The sequence below is a fragment of the Hydra vulgaris genome, chromosome 15 (genome assembly GCF_038396675.1).
Source record: "Hydra vulgaris chromosome 15, alternate assembly HydraT2T_AEP".
Taxonomy (NCBI): domain Eukaryota; kingdom Metazoa; phylum Cnidaria; class Hydrozoa; order Anthoathecata; family Hydridae; genus Hydra; species Hydra vulgaris.
Window position 1 is genome coordinate 2,684,805 of NC_088934.1, and position 23,524 is coordinate 2,708,328.

Below are 23,524 nucleotides of genomic sequence, written 5' to 3' on the forward strand. Positions count from 1 at the left end.
CAAAACAGTACCTTGATCTATGTAGGGTATTAATCTAAGTATCTTGGGTAGTAGAACAAATTTCACTTTTACTTTTTTTAATGACTTACTTTAAACTATTCAGATTTGACACCGTACATACATTTTGCATACCTAATTTATGTAATTATGATATTTGTAAGTTAAAATATTTTGATAGGTCTACTAATTTAGTTTTCTTGCGTAAAGTTTTCTGTTAAGTTGTTATTCTGTTAAATAGCTCATTTTTAAAGAAAACTCTATAAAGACTATAAATGATGTAAAATTAGATTTTCTCTAAAAGTTTCCAATTAAATGAATCAAACTATCCAGCTGTGCTTATGGCTTTATTATTATAGTTCTCCTGTTATGTTATCGTATTATTGTAATTTTTTTATTTAAATCAATTGAACTTAATTACAATACTACAAAAAGTAAATGTGTATATATATATATATATATATATATATATATATATATATATATATATATATATATATATATATATATATATATATATATATATATATATGTATATATATATGTATATATATATATTATAGTTATTAGAAATAAAAAACTATAAGGAAAAATTGTCAAATTTTGATACAACTAAGTAGTAAAATTAAATGTTTTTAATTTTCTTTCAATTTGTAAAGAAGTTTTAGATTCTAGTTCACTAAAGTAGTTTTAAACCATTGACAAATTAAAACTTCTGCTTTGTTTGATCAGTGATTGTAAAAGCAACAAGCTTTTCTAGTGTTGTTTGACTTTATCATTCTTTACATAGTATCTCTTATTTATTTCCAGCTGATGTGATATTATAAATAAAACACAATGCTTTAGAAATTATTCCCTTTTTTTATGCTGATATATTCAAGTAATTTTACCGATTCTGTGAATTGGCCAGCCACATTTAAGCATAATTTTCACTGCCTTTTTTTCTAGTTTTTCTAGAATATTTAAGTTATTGTTATTTACATCAAGAAAAATAAAGTAATCATAGTGTAGAGCTTGAAATATTTTTTCACCTTTGGCTTGAAATATTACCTTTTGGTCACTTGAGTTAAATTTAATTTACTATAGCAAGATATCCAGTATTCTTTGCAACTTTACTTAATAAACATTGATGTGTTTAGTAAAATTAAATTTGTAATCTATTTAAATTCGTAAATATTTCACTCAACCACCAAATTCAATAACTATGTCGTCCAAGACTACTTTTACATTTCTGTTTTGGTTTGTTAAAATATCTCTTCTATAATATATTTTTCTCTTTTTAAAATAACAATAAGCATGACCATAAACTTTGTGGTTTTAGTTTCTTATTTTTTTACCATTAACAAAGTACGTTTAAGTTGTGGTTTAATTGACAAATAACATATGATAGATGAATTATAATAGTCAAATAAACTATTTTTGAATATATTCCTTGTCATATTTCTTTTCGCTATAACCATTTTTAGTTAATATTACTGAAAGTTCTTGTACTTATTGTACCTATTAAAAGGTTAAAAAATAATAACCATCCCAAACTCACTTATATTCTTCATTTTTCATTTTCTTGCTGCTCTTCATCATCATCTGTTTGTCCTTCTTCATTAGCAGTAGTGTCCTGACACTGTTGATATTCACAAAGCAAATCATTCATGTTTGATTCAGCTTCAAAAAACTCCATTTCATCCATACCTTCACCAGTGTACCAATGAATAAAAGCTCTTCGTCGTAACATAGATGTGAACTGCTCACTTATACGTTTAAAAAGTTCTTGAATAGCAGTACTATTTCCTATGAATGTTGCAGACATTTCTAAACCACGTGGGGCAATATCACAAACTGCTGTTTTAACGTTATTTGGAATCCAATCAACAAAGTACGTACTCTTTCTGTTTTGAACATTAAGCATTTGCTCGTCTATTTCTTTCATGGACATACGGCCACGAAATATTGCTGCTACTGTTAAATATCGGCCATTACGTGGATCGCATGCAGCCATCATATTCTTAGAATCAAACATTTGTTGTGTAAGCTCGGGAACAGTTAAAACACGATAATATTGGCAGCTACGGCTCGTGAGTGGTGCAAAACCAGACATAAAAAAATGAAGACGTGGAAATGGCACCATGTTTACTGCAAGTTTTCGAAGATCAGAATTTAACTATAAATATATATATATATATATATATATATATATATATATATATATATATATATATATATATATATATATATATAAATTATGTTAGTGTATTCTACAAATAGAGTGCTCAATGTTTTTAAAGAACAGAGTAATAGTAAATTAAATAAATGAAACAATATATATATATATATATATATATATATATATATATATATATATATATATATATATATATATATATATATATATATATATACACATTGTAATTTTTCTGCATTATATTATTGACCTTTTTTCTTTAGAATATTCAATATATAAAAAAAATTAAAATAGTTAAAGAAGTTTCGATTTTTCCAAGTTTCTTCACTTGAAGCAAATATATGATTGTCTATAGAGGTTTTCTATTATTAGTTTTATATTTATTTATTGTAAATCTTGCATTAAGTGCATTTCAATGTAATGAAAGGGATTTTATGATGGAGGATTACATTTTACCGTTTAATGCTAGCAGTACTTGCTGAGCAGACAGGCCTTATAATTTTTTCAGTTTACTTTGTTTGTGTGTTTTTATATGTAAAAATTTTATAATTATTTTTACTGTTTTTTTGATTAAATAGTAATAATATTTTGTATTAATAATAAATACCTTAAATATATAACATTACTCAGTTAAAAAGATTATACCAATTTGTTTATAACTTTAGTTAAAGTTCTTGATATAAATATGTTATATTTACACATTGCTCAATTATTTTGAAACATCTTATTTAAATATGACTAATAGTAGAGTAGAATATAGTTAGATGATTATATTACGCTCTGTTTTATTTGCTTACACTGTATTTTAGATAAGTTTAAGAAAGAAAACTCAAAGTTCAATCTAAAAATAAGAGTTCAACTTTTATTACTTTAGGCATCATTTTTACACACTCCTTTGATGCTTAATTAAATCTGATAATTTAAGAAGTGAAATTATTAGACTTTCTTAAAATGAAAGAAACCCGGTTTTGCAAGCTGTGATAAATTGTCTTCAAAATGAAAGAGATGAGCCTAGGCGAGCTGAGATGAACTGTAATCAAAATGAAAGAAATTAGGATTGGCGTTATTACTTGTTATTTTACTTCTTTAGTTCAACTTTGGTGCTCTACCAACTATCATGTTTACTTTGTCTACTGTTAAAATATGGTTTTAACTTAGTAAACTTTAATTATTTAAAATTTGCTAAGTTGATCATTAGCTAATAGTTTAAAAAGAAATTAGTTGTCACAATAAAGGTAAGAATAATTTTCTAATAAAATTGCAAAATTTATTTGCACCAATAGTTATTGTGTTTTTGTTATTTTGTGTAATAGCTAATTATCTTTGCAATTAATTTCTTTTCTTACAGATTTTGACTATTTTCAACAATGCTCTAGAAAAAGCATCAGCAACAGGTAAATTGGTTTGTAGTTTTTTTTCATTTTAGACAAATCTTACAATGCTTTTTCAGCATTGTAAGATTTGTTAATTTACCAATTGGTAATTGATATTGCAAATTTATTTAAATTTTTTATGTAAATATATCTTTTTTTTTTATATATTTTGTTTTGTTATTATGTATAAATAAATTGATTTCCAGTTAATTCATGTGGTGTATTTTTTCCTTTTTTAGTTCAATTACGTTTTTAAGATTAGTTCTGATGACGTGTTTGTTCAATATTATACATTATAAATATATGGAGTTAAAAACTATTAAAAATTGTTATGTTTTGTTAACTAATAAATTTGTTAATAAAAATATCTTTAAATATCTTTTATCTTTTACTTAATAATTTTATTGCGGCAATATTTGTTTAATTTTGATTTATATGAATTCTTATAAAGCATTTATTTTCCATTTTATAAAGTTTAATGAGCCTTGTATTTTTTCATTTTTATTTTTTTTATTTGTTTTCATTTTTTTTTTTAGTTTTATCTAGGTGCCCCAAGAAGCCCTTACGATCTTATCACAGAGCACCGCGGATGAGAATTTAATAGGAAGTTCACGCCTCCCTTCCTAACCGATGTCATAAAACTTGCACAGGGGTGGGGGTGGGGAGGGGGTGTGTGAGCCACGGATCCTTTGTTTCTGAAGCAAGTGCGCTGCCACGGCTGCTCATTAAATAGTGTTAAAAGATAATATTATAGTATACCAAAGTGGTTGAAGTGGTTCGTGTGGGCTTAAATCCGTTGGTTTTCACACTTTTTTTTTTAAATCTTTTCCAATTTTCTAGAATACAAAGTAAAACAATTTTAAAGGTCTATAGATATTATATGCATATCATATATATAGATAATATATACTATAACAAACGAAAGGGAGAGAACTTTTCAAAAAGCTTTTAAAAATTACTAAAAACATGAAAACACCGTTAAAAATTTGTTGCGCATGTCATGGTAGAGTTTAAGGTTTTCATATGCTTAGTAATAGATTGAGTGATCGCATTAAAGAGACAACTTTAATGCGTGCACTCAATCTGTTTCTAAGCATGTAAAATCTTTTTTCTACAAACTTTTATAGAAAAAAGATTTTACATGTAAACTTAAATTTTCTTTAAAATTAACAGAGTTAGAGTCCTAATAACAGGGATTATCTTTTTCTGGAATTCAGGATTTTTCTCAGCTTTTAGTTTTTCTGGACAGCCAAAATTAGAAATATATTTTTGTAATATATTTGTTAATATATTAATAATTTTTTAATATATTTGTTTTTTAAGCTTTTTCACTCATCACTCATACTAAAATTAAAAAGAAACAACCCAGCTGAAAGCAAATTTAAGAGTGAAATATATTCCGGATATTTTACCCAAACAATTTTCCAGTTTTTTTAAAAAAATAACCTGGACAATCTATGGAATAAGCTGCTGATGGCCTGGAAAAAATTAATAGAAACTTATTAAATAAAAAAATAATAAGGTCCATCCTGGTTTTTTTTTTATATATGTATATAAAAGTTTACAGAAGTTGTAAAGCATTGAAAGTTAATCGTAAACTCAAAAGATTTTCATATTTTGCTCTTTTTAAAAGATTATTGAAATAAAGCGAAATTATTAAAATGGTAGGTGTGGAATAGACTTACAATGACCAGTAATATATTAATATTCAGTAAAAATTATACGGGTAAGTCCGTTATTCCACATATTTAAGTCACCTCAGGTTTTTTGAAACTTTTTATACCAATGGCATTTAATTAACACATTTTAGGCGGGTATTCTAAACATTATTCAGACTGGTACTAGTATCCAATTTGTTGATAAATAGCGATTCGCACAACGTCTATCGAAACATTTAAGGTTTTTAAAATTTAAATATAATAGAAAATTTATTTTCTAGCTTTAAAAGGTAAACAATGAGTATAGTTTTTATATATGTATTTAATTATTTTTCTACCTCTTACTAAAATATATTGAAGTAAGGAATAAGTATCGAGTAGGTCGGTGTGGAATAGATTTACTAAGACCCATTTTACGGGTCATGACAGCTAGTAATTTATAATTCTTTAAAACAAAGTTATGTTAAGAAGGCAAATTGCAGCAACTTTTATTTAATAAACAGGTGTCCGTGCATGTGTGTATAATTAATACAATAAATAATAATCTGAAGGTTTTTTAAGAACAATATTTAAAAAGTACAACCGATATTAATACAAAATGTTTTAAATTTACCTGACCAGGGAATCTTAGACATGTAGTTACACCACTCATTGTTGCTGATACAAGATGATTCAAGTCGCCATATGTAGGCGTGGTCAACTTAAGTGTTTGAAAGCATATATTATAAAGAGCTTCATTATCAATGCAAAAAGTTTCGTCTGTATTTTCAACCAACTGGTGAATTGATAAAATTGTGTTATATGGTTCAACAACTGTGTCTGATACTTTGGGTGAAGGAAAAACACTAAACGTGCTCGTTATTCGATCAGAATATTCCTCACGAATTTTAGAAATAAGAAGTGTCCCCATACCAGATCCTGTACCACCTCCAAGGGAGTGTGTAAGTTGAAATCCTTGCAAACAGTCACAACCTTCAGCTTCTTTTCTAACAACGTCTAAAACGGAATCTACAAGTTCTGCGCCTTCAGTATAATGTCCTTTAGCCCAGTTATTACCAGCACCACTCTGTGCAAATACAAAATTATCGGGTCTAAAAATTGCTCCAAACGGTCCAGACTTAATTGAATCCATTGTTCCAGGTTCCAAATCAACGAGAACAGCTCTCGGAACATATTTACCACCTAAATAATTGTAAAAACACAGACTTAAAAACCACTCTAAGTATAAATTGCTCATAAAAGCTGTTAAATATAGTTTAAAAAATTATTAAAATATTTTTTATTTACCTATTGATTCTGCGTAGTATACGTTAACTCTTTGACATTGCAAATCAAATTCACCCTTGTAACTACCAGTGGAATCAATACCATGCTCACCAGATATTACTTCCCAAAACTAAATTATACAGAAAAAACAAAAAATTTTTTTTTTAACTAATAATAATAAGAATTATAGCAAGCAATCTCAATCTCTCTATGTTCAAAAAATGTTCAAAAAAGCTTTTTTACTGTCAGTTAGAGTTTTTCTAGAACGCTCCAATTTCTTTCCAGATTTGACCAAAACAGCATGAATTTTACTTTAACACTGTTGATAATATCTATTCAAAGTTATCATTTAACTAATGACAAAAGCAAACAGTTTTTGAATTGCTATTTTAAATGAAATTCTAGCTAAAACATTTTTGTTTTTAGCGTCGTTAGGTTTTTACTTATCATTGTTATCATTATATATTATTGCTTTTAAAATATTTTTGGATTTTATGTTCACTTTTTTTACAGTATTTTTTATAGTATATATAATGTATATATATAATGTTTTTGAATTGAATTAAAAAGTATAATTTTAAAATTGTATTTAAGTTTATTTAATAATAATTTTAAATGTTCAAAGTTTTTATTCAAACTTCGAATATTTTTACTTATCAACCAAATTACAAAGTAAGTTGGTACAATAAGTAAGGAAAGTCGTTAATATTTGTGTTTATTACTTTTAAAATTACTTGATCTATCAAGTCTAAGGTTATTGAACTTATCTTTTTTATAAACTCAACTTTCCAAATGTTATAACGTCTCATTACAATTTTTACAAGCACTTTTTCATTTTAACGTCAAGACGTTTACCCGCGTTAATTTTCATTTTAACGTCAAGACGTTTACCCGCGTTAATTTGCAGGTAAAAGAGAAACCCCTCTCATTTTTTTGCACATGTGTCTTTTGTGATGTTTCTTGCTACTCAAAAATGATGTAAAGACTAAGATTGCTCCTCAAAAGTAATAGAAAATATATGCATATTAGTAAAGCCTTTATGAAATGAAAAGTTAATAAAAACAAACATAAAAAGTCAATAAAATAAAATTAAAAATTCAATTTTACACTCATGGTGCATCAAAGATGGTGCATCAAAGATGGTGCATCAAAGAACTTCTTTTGCAAATTATGTATCGTAAATTATATACAAATAAAATCTGATGAAATAAAAAATAAAAAATAAATCTTGTACTATTAAAACTTACTTCAAAAAAAGCTTTAAGCTGAAATCAGTGTTGTGTTGAACAAACCCAAGGGCTGAATTATTTGCTTCTTTTTTGTTTGCTCTTTTTTATTTTCAACACAGTTTATTTTTTGAAAAAGTACACTTAAAAAAATACTGATTCGGAAAGTCAAAAATTTTTAATATCATATATTAAAGCTATATTTGAAGTTTAAGTTTAACTTCGGTAACACCATTTTCTTCAAATGAAACAAAATTGAAAATTTACTAGTACTTGTAAAAGAATTGTGTACTAAGCAGTAAGATAAATTAAAAAATAATTTTTTTTGTCCAATATCCTTAATTCCTTTGTGCCAAAGAAAAATGCTGTGTCAGCAAAAATATTAAATAAGTTAAAAACTTTAAGCATTAGATTTTAAGTATATGTAAACAGTATTTGAATCAAATTTTAAATGCGTGAATAAAAAATAGTAAAGAAGTAGAGAACTAAAATCTAACTTCAAATTTTACAAATCCGCAATGGCTGACATTTCTATTCGACCATTAGGAAGTCTTTTTACTTTACAAAAAAAAAAAAAAATAATTTCATAAAATTTGTTTGCTTTTTATTGTTGCTAGTTCAGAACCTAGTACTAACATCCTAGTTCCCTATTTCTAGTTCCCTAACCTATTTTTAGCTCAGAATCTAGTTCCAATATCGAAGAAAGTGCTGTAAAAAACTCAAGTCAATTAGCCTAATAGATGTTTCAAAAATGTTGTTTAAATTAACTTGAAATTAACAAAGTCCTATTTCTGAGAGAATTTAAAATTTTTTAAATATTTTTAATGTATGTTTGTTTTTTTGGAATAATATTGGTTTTTAAGAATAATGATCAAATGAGTTTAATTTGTTGTTAATTAAGAAATTAAAGATTTAAACAAATGGCTTTAACTTTTAAGATTGATTGGAAAGAAAATTGGTAGGGTGTATATTCAAAAAATCTGACCCAGAAACTGAAGCCAAAACTAAAAAGACTTTATGTTCAAGCTATTTTTTCTAGCATTGGAGTAGGGTTACCACACCAGTGTGGGATTGAAGCTGCTGTAACCAATATTTTGAATTTGATTTAGATTGTCTTCAAGCTGAAAAAGTTGCAGCAGGAATACTCAAAATGAAAAAGAAAACTGAAAAAAACAGCTTATGGGCCTATTTTTTATATATCAACAAGAGAAAAACCACTCACTATAAAGGTTGGTACATCTGGAAACAAAACTTCAAGGCAATCATCAGTTAAATTATATATATATATATATATATATATATATATATATATATATATATATATATATATATATATATATATATATATATATATATATATATATATATATATATATATATATATATATATATATATATATATTAGTGTTTGAAATAACGCGTTCTAATAGAAACGATTTCTGGAGCTCGTTCCTTTTTTGAATAACGAAGCTAGGAACTGGTTTCTTTTAAAACTACGAAACGTGGAAAGAGAACGAACTATTTTTTTGTAAGAACGTACAACTTACTTAGGCGTGATAAAGTTCTTCCTTCCTCTATTTTTAGTAGTTTCAGAACTTACATTTAAGAGGTTAATGGTAAAGGTTCCTTAAGGGTTTTATCGGTGCTGGTGTGTTGATCGTGATGTTCTTGCGTTTGTATAAAATCTTGTATAGTAAGAGATGACGACAAACTCCAAAAACACAGGCTCATGCCTTTTTTTTCTTCTTTTAATTTTCTCTCTCTTGCCCTTTCTCCTTTTTCGGCTAATTTTTTGTATACACTCATTAAACATCCTGGAGGGTTAAGACAGGTTCTATGTTAATATAAATGATCAAGAAGAAAATTTTTGAAAATTTTTGAATTTAGTAAAAGCAAAGTTGAAGTCTCGTAGAGTTTCTTCAAGGTTTTTAAAAAATGAAGTCAAATGGCTTGATGAGGAGATCATAGTGGAAAGATTGTTACCACATATGTAGACACGTTCAGGTAGACCACGGAAAAGCTGGAAAGACACACGGAAAAAATCCAAAAGACAGATAATTTCTGATCTCTTAGAACATGCAACTCAAGCTCTTTCCTTGGCAACTGTAAAATGTGCAAAGTCCAAACCTGATTTAAATGACTTTGCGTTTTTAATCAAGGAGTCTACAAAAAAAGTCTCGAGAAATAGGAAAATTGTAAAAACTGATATCCCAATTCTAATGATACCACCAGATGCTCTTCCACTAAAGGTTCACTGTAACCTCAGTTACAATCAATATCATATGATTAGAAATATCTCTCTGATCCAGAAGACCTATATGTATCCAACTCTCCACAAGATACTTGAAGCGAAATCTGAACGTTATCCTCAGGGTTTAGTGATATCTGAAACATTAGCCGAATTAAAGATATGGTAAACCATACACTGTCAAGGATTCAAGAAGTAGTAAACACTAAGATGAACATTATTTCTCTTTCTATGAAGGATTTAAATGGAGTTTTTTATTTAAAGCCTGGCTTTGATAGAGCATCAAATATAATTTGGCAAAAAATAATTTGGATTTAAAACCCTCTAGCTCTCATTTTTGAGCCTTTACAATAAAAGAAAAAATCAACAGATTTTAGCAATACAGAAGAAAAAAAGATCACCTCACAGATAGTAAATCTACAAGATTTTACCAAGAGTATTAGTTTGAAAGATGATCAAGTATGCGCTCTAAGAAATTATTTTACAATGTTTGATAGCAAATTGATCTTACAATGTTTGATAGCAATCGATGCACTGACTGACAACCAATTTACACAGTCCTGTAGCATATGTAAAGCTTAACCATCAGAAATAAACAACCTGACAGTCATAAGAGCAAAAATATTAAACCAAGAAGCCCTTGAATTTAGATTATCAAAACTACACTACTAGATCAGGTCTTTTGAGTACATTTTGGATTTAAGTTATAATCTGGAAAATAAATTACATCTAGCCAAATCAGCTGAGGAGAAGCTATCAGTCCAAACCAGAAAAAAGTCAATCCAAAAAGGTTTCAGAGATAAATTAAAATTTGTAGTGGATGTTCCCAAGGTTGGATATGGAAATACAAATGATAAGAACAACGCTTGGAAAGCTATTAAAAATGCTGAATTTTTTTCAGAAATTACTGGATTAGAGTTAGAGTGTATTACAAGAATCTGTATTTATAGTTCTTAGTTCTGGATTTGATCCTAGATATATTTTTTTCTTTCTGCCATGAGACTTCAAAATATTAGGTCAACTACTATGGATAGTATATAATACCCCCTTCTGTACACAAGATACTAAATATAAGATACAATCACCTAATAATCAGAATTGATTCAGTTATTTCAAGTTTTATCCACAAGAATATGGATGAAAAATCTTTACCAGATAAAGTCCTGTGCCGCTTAAAATAATAGACTGATTAATAATTTTGTGTATTCTTTATTAAATTTTTTATTTAAAGATTCAACTTTTAAAGTAGACTTAAATAATAAGCATCGATAGATAAATAATAATAAGTAAATATGAAGAAAATAATAAACAAAATACTATAGAATATAAATTATGGGCAGATTAGTCTTACTAAGTATTAAATTTGGAATAAATAAGCAAAATCAACTTCACTAGGACTTAAGTACGAGTATATATATTTTATGTGGTCATCTATTTTCATTATATCTTAGTTTTTTAACTAAACATGACTTACACAGATATATATATATATATATATATATATATATATATATATATATATATATATATATATATATATATATATATATATACATATGTATACATGTATATATGTATACATATGTATATATATATATATACATATGTATACATATATACATGTATACATATGTATATATATATATATATACATATGTATACAGGCCCCCGGTTACTACGGGCCTGTATATACATATATATATGTATACATATATATATATATATATATATATATATATATATATATATATATATATATATATATATATATATATATATATATATATATATACAGGCCCGTAGTAACCGGGGGGCAGCAGGGGCATTTGCCCCCCCCCCCCCAAATAATTTTTCAAATAAATAATTTTGAAGAAATCGACTGAAAAAATGACTCAACAAAAAAAAAGGTCCTAAAAACTATTTCGGGGTAGTACTGCACCCCTAATATAAACTTTGTTCCTGATATATATATATATATATATATATATATATATATATATATATATATATATATATATATATATATATATATATATATATATATATATATATATATATATATATATATATATATATATATATGTATATATATATATATATATATATATATATATATTTATATATATATATATATATATATATATATATATATATATATATATATATATATATATATATATATATATATATATATATATAAAGTATTTAGTAAATAATAATAATAATAATGTAGTAAAGTCACATAAAATCCTAGTAAATTTTTCCCATTTAGTTAGTTTTAATATTGTATCAAAAAACTTAGTTTTCAAAAACTTTACCCAAAAAATTTAATTTAGTCGCAATACAGTATTTTTGTCATTTTCACGTTAAAATCATGACGGACTCACTGAGAGATCATTAAATATTTTTTTTCTCAGATTTAGAACCCTCATAAAATTCTTTTGCAAAATTAATCCTATTCCCGTTTTTGAAATTTGAGAAAAAGAAAAGAACACTCTCTACCCAAATACACCGCTTGTAACATGCTTGTCAGATTAGTTAAGTTTAGCTTTTAACATTAAAGGTCAATTCCTCGACCCAGAAAAACCCTTAAAACATTTTAAATAAAAAAATAGTTTTGGCCGTTTTTTGACCTCTTTTAGGCACTGCGCGGCGCTTGTAAACATCTTGTTTTTTTTTTTTTGTTTTTTTTTACAACTCTCTCCGAGTATTGTGAAGATCTAAAAGTTATTTACACAGTTAGGTATAGCTCTTGTCAGTATTCTAGCTTTTTCCCAAAATATAATGCACTCTTGAATGCGTTTTTACTAACAATTAATTTAACTTCGCGAGTGTTAAAAAAAGTGCTACAAGAACTTTGCGCCTGTTATATGATAATTCACGTCACCATCTAAGAAAATAACTGTATATATATATATATATATATATATATATATATATATATATATATATATATATATATATATATATATGTATATATATATATATATATTAGAGTATTATAGTAAATATATATAGTAGGGTGTCCCACTTTTAGTCTAACCAAAAAAAATTTAAATGCACCTTATCTCAATCATCCTTTTTTGGTCCCAGGGCACACTAAAATAATTTTTAGGTCTCCAAGTCAAGGGGTTCCAGATATTTTCATATGCGATGTTTCATGAATTATTCGCCCCCTCTCCCTTTCGGTGCCCCTAATTTATGAATTGAGTAGTAGAAAATTGAACATTTTACATTAATATTTGTTTTAAAAAAAATCTTTTATTTAAGAGTTAATACTTGTACAAACTTGTCATCTACAACAATTAAAGACAAATAAAGTCAAAAATCACATTAAAATTACATAAACTCGCTTTTTTCAAGTCTTTTCCAACCTCTTTTTGGTTTATTTGCATGAAATCTTCTAGAAGACCTTCGTCATGACTTTCAGCCACATATTAAGATGTCTTATATTAGACATAAAATGAGATTTTTTGTACAAAAATTGAAATATTATGTCCTGGATAAATAAAGGTAGATTCAAATATGTTGTTTTTGCAATATTTGTCATTGTTTTAGCGGCATTAATGCTCTATTCAAATAATTGCTTTTATGTTATAAAATATTATAAAACCCTTTCATTTTATACTTTTTAGATTATAAAAAATTTCTTAAAATATATAATGGCTGAAAATGATGACGAATTCCTTCGTAAATCTCCAAGAACTAGAAATGGTCAGAGTACTGTAAGAGAGAAAAATAGGAGAGCTCCTTGGTAACTACACGTGCAGAAGTCTTCCTCCAATGAAATGTACCTCTCCTAGGATTAACAAGGATTGTCAACCAGGAACCTCAGGTACATCCTTCAACATAAGTTTAGCTCCACAGAGAACAAATAGGTGTAAAAGAACAATCTATATATTTTAGCATCCATTACATATGTTTGCACCAAACAGATAATATTTTAGGATTTAATTAAAATAATGAATTGGAAAAGCTTTTTTTAGGTGTAAAACTTTTAAAACAAAAATGTGAAGACTCTTATATATGTTTAGACTACCCACACTGAGAGAAGTTTGTCGTCGAATATATTGGCTCAGGTCAAGTAAGAGTAATCAAAACGCAAAACTATCCTGTGCACAAAAGACAATGTCAAGATCTATGCTTTGCATTGGAGGGGAGTGTACAAAAAGTAACAGGGGAAAATTTACTAGTATGCATTCTGACAGAACTGTCAAGTATTTGGGACAAGGGTGGGTTTGATTCAAGATTTCGGATTACAGAGCAAGTAGTGAAGAAACAGTGTAGTCTTAGAACCTTTATGGAAATAAACAAGATGAGAAAGATAATAAGATATAAGATATAAGATATAAGATATAAGAAAGAAGAGCAATATAAAACAGAAACAGAGAGTTTTATAAAAGAAGCAAACTGTGTTTTTCCTGTTTATATAACAGGCATCTTAAAACTTATAAGAGATGACGAAAATAGAGACAAGCAAGCAAAGACAGAAGATATTGAATTCCTGAGAAGAGCATTCAGAGGTGAAATGGTTAAGTTTGACACTGGGAAAGATAAATCTTATCAAGAAAAAATGATAGACGGGGAAAAACGAATGTTAGATATGATAAAATGTATGCGTAGAGAAGAACAACATAAAAAAGAAAAACAAGAAATGTCAAAGAAAAAAGCTATAGAGGACATAAAAAAGATGAAAGATTTTGAGAATTATCTCCAAGTGGTACGAGTGCCACTGATACTGACAGTGAATTTGAACCTTGCCAAAAAAAAGAAGATCAGTGAAGATAAAGTTTACATGGAGCTTTCAATGAATGATGTTCTTAACAAGTGGGTTCCTTTCTTGGCTAGGCACAAGGTCAATGTTCGAGCTTAAACTTCACTTCTGTCCTCACTTTTCAAGATTGGTGGTGTTGATCTAAATACAGTTCCTGTATCAAAGAGTAGTCTACATAGAAACAAAAAGAATGTGATTGAAAATGAAGCTAGAATAGCGAGAGAAGAAAATCTGGAAAAAGTTTGGAGTTTAAAGGTTGTCATTTATTTTGATACAAAACTGGTCAAACACTATCGAACTGACCAAAAATTGTCTGAAACTGTAGAAAGGCTTACTCTCAGTATAATATCCCCCCAGGTCAATGAACCCTTAGATTTCTTGCTAGGAGTTCTGGAAATTGAGTCATCTAAAGGGCAGGATCAAGCTATAGCTATTCAGAACAAATTAGAGTATTATGAGCTCGCTGAACAGATCATTGGTTGTAGTGCAGATACAACGGCCTCTAATACTGGAAAATGCACGGGGGCAATTAAATTCTTTGTGGATTATGAGCTTAAACGACCTGTGCTTTGGCTGCTCTGTGGGTAAATAAATATTTTGATAACATATTCTAAAAGTTTGTTGCACTAAACTGTTGCAAAATTATTACATTTTGTATTTTTTGAAGATTGATCTTTAAAGGCACCATATATCGGAAAGGCATATTTCCCACGCAATGGATTATACTCAAGGTTCAACAAAATCTCCATCACGTGCAATACATTAAGATTTTCAAAAAATTTGGCCAGAAATAAGAGAAAGGGCAAATAATGTTAATCAGTTGCTGTTTTTCAATTATGGAAGTGAGGAGTATATGGTAGGTACTGATTTTCATAGAAGGGTATTAAATACTAAGAACTTCTGCATAACAGCCCTAAAACAAGATTGCTTTCAAAGGGGAGATTATAAAGTTCTTCGTTAGCTAATAGTCATTTACCTTGGTGGCCATGTACCTGGTTTCCAGTTCAAACAACCAGGTGACCACCATCAATCAAGCTTCATGGCTAATTGTCTATACTTGCTTACAATGCAGCTGACTTCAAAGAATAATTTAAAGTTGAATAATAGTGAGAAAGATATGCTTGAACTGTCAACTGACTTTATTGTCACTTTATTGTCAGCTGAAGGAAAGAGCTGGGCTAGCTCAGAAGCTGCTAGATTCCAATTGTCTTCAACCTGATGATTTTGAACGGGAACAACCTTAACCTCCAACTCATGTGGTTCCTATGTCAGTTTTGTTCAACTTTATCACTAAGAACTCATGGCTGCTCTTCACATACTTAGGTATAACTACGGGAGTAATCAACACATGGATAAAGGATAACTTTGAAAATAATTCCTACAGACATTTTCAACATAAGATGCAGAATATAGCAATAGTAAATTACAGGGCTGAGCACCATATAATACTTGTGCAAGATTTTGTGGCTGAAAGTCATGAAGAAAGTCTTTTACAGGATACCATGCAAGTTGTGCAAAAAACCCGAAAAGAGGTTGGAAAAGACATGAAAAAAAGTGCTTTTATGTAATTTTAATGTGATTTTTGACTTTAATTGTCTTTAGACATTTTAATTTCATTTATATATATAATCTTTTTCGTCAATATAACAAAATAAGCAATTAAAAAAAAACAACTATTGATTTGGAAAATCGTTCACGCCGGAACAACTTAAGAATTGATGGATTACCTGAGCTGCCTAACGAAACTTGGAATGATTGTGCAAATCAACTTAGAGATATTTAAAAACAAACTGGGAATCTTGAATAACATAACTATTGAAAGAGTTCATCGTGTCGGGAAAATAAAAGATGAGAAATCTCCAAGAACAATAATTGTTAAACTATTAGACTTTCAAAATAAAAATAGAGTTTTATCACTAGCGAAAAAACTCAAGGATACAGGGATATTTATCAACGAAGATTACACGAATGAAACACTAGAAATAAGGAAAAAGCTATGGGAAGAAGTTAAAAGATTTCGCAAAGAAGGTAAATACGCTATTATTAAATATGACAAAATATTCGTTAAAGAATTTCGTAAATAAGGAAGTCGGCGAGTTGTAAAGCCACAAATTTTTGTAATTAAAAAGTTATTCAACTAACATAATGGCTTTCGAATCAATTGACTTCGAAACCCATTACTCCGATAATTCTAAAACCACAAATAAAATATTACCTCATAACTTTTATCATGCGGATAAAAAAATATTTAACGAAAAATGTTGTAATACTGAATATTTTGATATTGATACTTTTAAAACCCAATTTAAATCATCTAATGATGATTTTTCGGTCATACACATAAGCACAAGAAGTATTAACACAAATATTGACTAACTAAAACGTTTCCTTTTAGAATGTAATTATTTATTCAGCATGATTTGTGTTACTGAACCATGGTGTACTGACGAATTTTCACAAACAAATTCAAATTTTCATATTGCTAATTACAAAATAATTTCTTTTGAAAGAAAAATACTTAAGAGAGGAGGAATTATAGTATGTATTCAGAATGATTTAGAAAAAAAGATTAGAAATAATCTTTCATTTTCTGATGGAGACTGTGAGGCTCTTACAATTGAAATAATTATTCACAAAAACCAAAAAGATTCTAGTAACTACTTGCTACAGACCACCTGATAGCATTTTATTAAATTTTCTAACTATTTGAATCAAATTTTTATTAAAACCAACAGTGAAAAAAATAATTTTTTTGTATAGGAGACTTGAACATTGACTGTTTAAAATACAAAGAACACGCCAATACTAAAACCTTCTTTGATAATTTATTTCAGCACGGTATACTCCCATTAATAAACAAACTCACACGAGTCACTTCAACTTCAATTACTGCCATAGATAATATACTAACAAACTAATTTCAGGATGCATCTCATAAAACAGAAATTTTTTCAATAGATATATCAGATCACTTCCCGATTTTTTTTTCACTTTCACAATACTCAACCTCATTAAACAATTCAAAAATTAAAACATATAAAAGACAAATTAACGAGTTTTCTCTTTGAAAATTTAAAGAATCTCTATCAAAAACAAATTTACTGTTTATGTTCAATGCAACTAAGGGCTTACAAATACTGCCAATAACACATTTATAAACATTTTCCTTAAACAATACAATAAGCACTTTCCATTTACAGAAAAAGAAATAAAAATTGAATATATGAAATGTCCATGGATTACAAATGAAATAAAAAATCCTCTAACAAAAAACAAAAGTTATACAAAAAATATTTAAAAAATAGGAATCGAAAAAATCTCATGATCTATAAACAATACAAAAATCTTTTTGAAAAAATTAAAAAAAAACTCAAAAAAGTTGTTTTTCTCCAATCAATTACAAAAACATAGTGATAGTATTAAAAAAACATGGGATGTTATGAACGAAATTATTGGTAAAACTAAATTAAAACCAGAAACTTTACTCTCCAGAATCGAAGTAAATGGATTGAGCATACAGATAAAGAAACAATCTCCGAAAAATTTAATAATTTTTTTGTAAATGTTGGCCCAAACCTAGCATCACAAATAAATAATTCAAAGAAATCATTTAATTCAAAGAAATCATTTAACTATTTTACTGACCATACTAGCTTACATCCTGAAAAATGATCTAGAGTTAGAGGAGTTCAAAGAAGCAATAAAATCACTAAAAAAAAAACAATGCTCCGGGCATTGATATTTCCATGATATTTCCATGATGATATTTCCAGCAATGTAGTAATAGATATCTTACCCTTTATAAAAGATCCTTTTTTTAATATTTTTAACTCATCAATTCGAGCAGGAGTTGTTCCAGAAAAATTAAAGATAGCGAAAATTATACCAATATTTAAAACTGGAGACATGGCATCACCAACCAATTACAGACCAATCTCAATTCTTCCAGTATTCCCCAAGCTTCTTGAAAGAATAATCTACAATAGGCTGTATAAATATCTAACAGAAAAAAATTTTTTAAGTGAATATCAGTACGATTTTCTTACGAATCATTCAACGGAACATGCAATCATAGACCTCATGAACAGCATCAGCTCATCTTTTGATAAAGGAAAATTTGTATTGGGAGTCTTTATTGACCTTACAAAAGCTTTTGATACGGTCAACCATAAAATTCTGATTGAAAAAATGAAAAAATATGGTATAAAAAACAAAACTATTAAATAGTTCACCAGTTATTTAAATAATAGACAATAATGTGTCATAACTGATGATATTTCTAATTCAAAGCTATTAAAAATAAAATGTAGTGTTTCACAGGGATCAATTCTTGCCCCCCTTGTTGTTCCTTATATACATTAATGACCTTCCTATAGCTACAAATTTTGATTGCATTATGTTCGCAGATAATACAAATCTGTTTTATTTATCTTCTTCTATCGATGACCTTTTTGACAAAGTCAACCTTGAGCTTCAACAACTTAAAACATGGTTCAGTGCTAATAAGTTATCAATAAACGTACAAAAAACTAAATATATTTTATTTCATTCAAAGCAACATAAAAAGGTACTTCCATCAATTATTCCCTCTCGAATTATCGATTTCAACAATATTGAAAAAACCCAAACAACTACATTTCTTGGAGTGGTTATAGACAAAAATGTTACACGGACAGCCCAAGTAAAGGCCATCAACACTCAAATATCTAAAAATCTTGGTTTACTTTTCAAAGGTAGACCATTTTTATCACAAAAAAACTTAAAATTTTTTTACTTTTTATTTATACATAGTCATCTTACATACGCTAACATTGCTTGGGGAAGCATACACAAGACAAAATTAATGTCTCTTTATCGACGACAGAAACATGCTTCTAGAATTATATATTATAATAACAAACATACACATGCTAAACCTCTATTAAAAGAAATGAAAGCGCTAAAATATTCAAATACCAATAAGTTCAAAACTAGAGTAACTGGTAACTTTATCGTACCCCGAAAAAAAACAAAAAACTCTCAATTCTCTATCTCTTATCGCAGCCCTTATTTATACAACAAATTAATTCTGAAATACACCTTAATTACTCTTCCTGACAATATATTTTCTTTAAAGTCAGAACTCAAAAACCTTGTTCTTAATATAGATAATTACATAGAGTTGTTCTAGTTCACATGATAAATAAAAATTGCAACAAAATTTGAACAAAATTTGAACTAAAACAATCTACAATGTGAGAAAAGTCTGATTTATATATAGATATAGATATATATATATGTATATATATATATATATATATATATATATATATATATATATATATATATATATATATATATATATATATATATATATATATATATATCTCTAAAAAACATTAAAAAAACAAACAAATAAAATAAATAAAACAAAAAAAAATAAATAAAATGCACACACAAAAATCACAATTCAACTAGATAAAAAACAAAATTTTATCACAATATTTAAAATATTTGTGCATAAGAATAACAATGTTTATGTGTATTTTGCGTAGAACCCTTGGTTCTCGATGATAAGACTTTTGTCAGTATTTGGTTAAATATAATCTTTTGTAACGGAAGTATATTTTGCTTATATAACGATGTCAAAAATTTGTAACTAATATGTCGTTGTGAAAATGTAAATTAAAAATAAATTAAAAAATATATATATATATAAATTTTTTACAAAATTGCTAACGTAACAAATTGACTGGAGCAAGCAGAAGGCGATGGTCTTATCATCTTGCCCCGTTAATTTCAATTTTATTTTACAATCAATATCAATTAAATATAAGATAAACACAAATTATAAGATGTTTAAATATATATAAATATAAGAAATCGTATAAGTAAAATAGCCAAGAAAATGTATCTTTATAAATATAAATACAATTAAATGCATTTTTATAAATATAACCATAAACATTTCCAACAATTGTGTAAATAGAAAAAAAAAATTTAATTGTTGTAAATGACAAGTTTGTACAAGTATTAACTGTTGAATGAAAGATTTTTTTTTTCAGAACAAAAATAAATGTAAAATGGACAATTTTCTACTATTCAATTCATAAATTAGGGGCACCGAAAGGGAGAGGGGGCGAATAATTCCATGAAACATCGCATATGAAAATACCTTGTACTGGAACCCCTTGACTTGGAGACCTAAAAATTTTTTTGGTTTGTCCTGGAACCAAATAAGGATGATTGAGATAGGGTGAATTTAATTTTTTTTTGGTCAGGTTAAAAGTAGGACACCCTAACATATAGTGCGGTACGGACAGATTTATAACCTCACGAGAAACTCAAGATCTTGCATATAAATAAATGATCATAACTAAATTATTCAACTGCTTAGCATTTAACTTAATCAATATTTTATTTGTAATGAGGTCTGGTTTCATTTTTTTAATTGATTTGAAAATTTTATAAAAATGATGGCGCAAAATTATAAATAATAATATAATTATAAACTATTTCAGTTTTGTTCAACAACATTTGACGATGTGCTGCATCTTATTTTCAGTTTAATATCAATACTTTTTTTATTACCACAATTCTGAATAACTTTAAATATTTGATTTGGCATACTTTCCAAATATTTTCTGACATTAACAAGAGATATGTTCTTTCAAACATCTAAAACTGCCTTTTTCAATTTATCGACATTTGAATATTGTTTTCCTTCTTCATAAACACGTCTTGCTAAGGTGCCTGATATGTTTTCAATGGGATTTATATAGGATGAGAGCGCTTGTTATTTCAATAATTGAATTTTCTTGCTGGTAAACCATGGAATAATTGGAGCATTATCTTGTTGGAAAATAAACTTCGTGCTTCCAAATTTTCGTGAAATATCCTTTAAATTAGAATGCAACAAATCTCTTCATCCTTCAACATTTCTTTTAGTAGTATTAAAGCCAATTGTACTTTTTTCAAAGTAACCGAACGCATACCGAATCATTACTCCTCCGCCTCCGATTGCTCTTCTTTTTGACAATATTTTCTTTTTTAATTTCATATCAATAATAATTAAAGCCATCTGGACCATTAAAATAACATTTTTTTTCGTCAGTCCACACAATTTTTTGTTATGTATTCCTTGGCCCATTGAAGACAAATGAAGTGTGCTAGAGATGTGCATTTTTTTGCATATCTGAGAATGTCTGACTTGTTAATTTCACGATTCACTGTTCATCTTGAATGTTTTAATCTTAAATTTGCGCTAATTCGTCTCGCAGAGACTAGCGGCATGCACAATCCATCGCAATTGGCAAGCTGTAAGCAGTCAAAAGTGCGACGGATTGCCAACTGCGACAGATTAGCGTTCTTCTACAAACTCGATGCTTTGTGCTATAATTTATATGACCTGCTTTAATCTTGCTTGTTTTTTCAACGGAGAGTGTAATTACTCTTAGCATTTGTTAAAATGTATTTAATTGAATAAATTTAATTTGAAAACGGAATTCACTGCTGTTTATTTTATAGCTTTTGGTGTAAATTAGATAAAGAGATAATATCTTTGCAGCAGGGTATGATGCGAGTTCCGGGTACATTATTTATAATCGGTAAGAAAGAAGGCGTGAACTTCTTAGTTAAATGACCTTTCGCCGTGCACTGTGATTAGATTGTGAGTACTTCTTTGAGCACCTTAAATATGTTTATAAAGTCAATTTAAAAAGGTTTCTAAAAGAAAAACGAAGTAAAAATGAAATAAAGCAAAATTGAACCAGTCTAGAAACAAAAGGAATCTGAAATCTTCAATTTAAAGTTTTTACAATAAATATTTTTTTACAAGTAATAATAAATGTTAACGAATGAAACATATTTATTCTTAGAGACCTACGTCATGTTTAAAGTTCTTGTAAAAGCTAGATTTTCTGTTCACGGTCTAATTCTGTTTGAACTCGTATAGATAAACGTTATACAGAAAAGTTATGCAATGTTTACGTAAAAAAAAAATATAATAATAACTAATCATAAATTGTAATAGCAGATAGTAAATCGTATTTTATAAAAAAATAATAATAAAAAAAAAAAATCATTCCATAAAAAATTAAAAAAGTGTTTTCAATTAAAAAAATCTTTATAAATATTTGAATATGTAATTTGAATATATTTTAACAATTAAGCATGAAAAATAAAAATTGTTTTTAATAATAAACTATATTTATTTTCACCAAAACAAAACAAAAAAAGACTTTCAGAGTTCGGTATTAAATAAGTCTGTTAGGTATTGAAAGTGTCTGTATTGTTTATTAGTTTAACTTTTACCTTAGCACCAATTTGGTTTCCACACTGTCCCGTTTGAACGTGAACGATTTCACGCATGGCTGAACGTTAAAATAAAGATGTCTGACAACAAATTTTTTCAATAATTTTTTTAAAGAAATCTCTTAATTTTTATTTTAGCAATATAACATATAACATAAAGCTAAAACTAAACTGTCGGGGAAAATAAAGTTGCGGGGTAAATAATTTTGCGCATTTTTTCCCCTTCAATTCAACTTTTGTTTACGCAAATAAAAAAGTATATAAATAGTTACATGAAATGAACTTAAATGAAAATTAAAAGATTAAAATAAATATTTTAAATCTTAATTTTTGTAGTAATTTTTGCCTCCTTAAATAATTTTCCATTTAATTTATTACTAACATAAAAAGATTTCTCTAATCGTTAAGAAAGTTCAATTTATAAATTGTTAAAGACTTAATAAATAACCAATCGATATTTTAACGCCTTTGAGGTATAATTTGATTGGTAGATTTGAAACAAGTATCTTAT

General features: G+C 27.4%; 1 protein-coding gene across 2 annotated transcripts; it reads right to left on the reverse strand.

Moving 5' to 3' along the window:
• Window positions 1-580: 580 nt before the first annotated feature.
• LOC136092198 (tubulin beta chain-like) lies at window positions 581-23,134 on the reverse strand. Of its 2 annotated transcripts, none has more exons than XM_065819946.1 (4): window positions 23,014-23,134; window positions 6,495-6,603; window positions 5,821-6,389; window positions 581-2,155 (listed from the first exon to the last, which is right to left on the reverse strand). In XM_065819946.1, exons 1-4 carry the CDS (start codon window positions 23,068-23,070, stop codon window positions 1,547-1,549), a joined length of 1,344 nt encoding a protein of 447 aa, XP_065676018.1. In that variant the 5' UTR covers window positions 23,071-23,134; the 3' UTR covers window positions 581-1,546. The 2 variants fall into 2 exon arrangements, with proteins under 2 accessions (XP_065676018.1, XP_065676019.1); XM_065819947.1 differs by lacking the exon at window positions 23,014-23,134 and adding an exon at window positions 6,717-6,827.
• Between the last annotated feature and the right edge of the window lie 390 nt (window positions 23,135-23,524).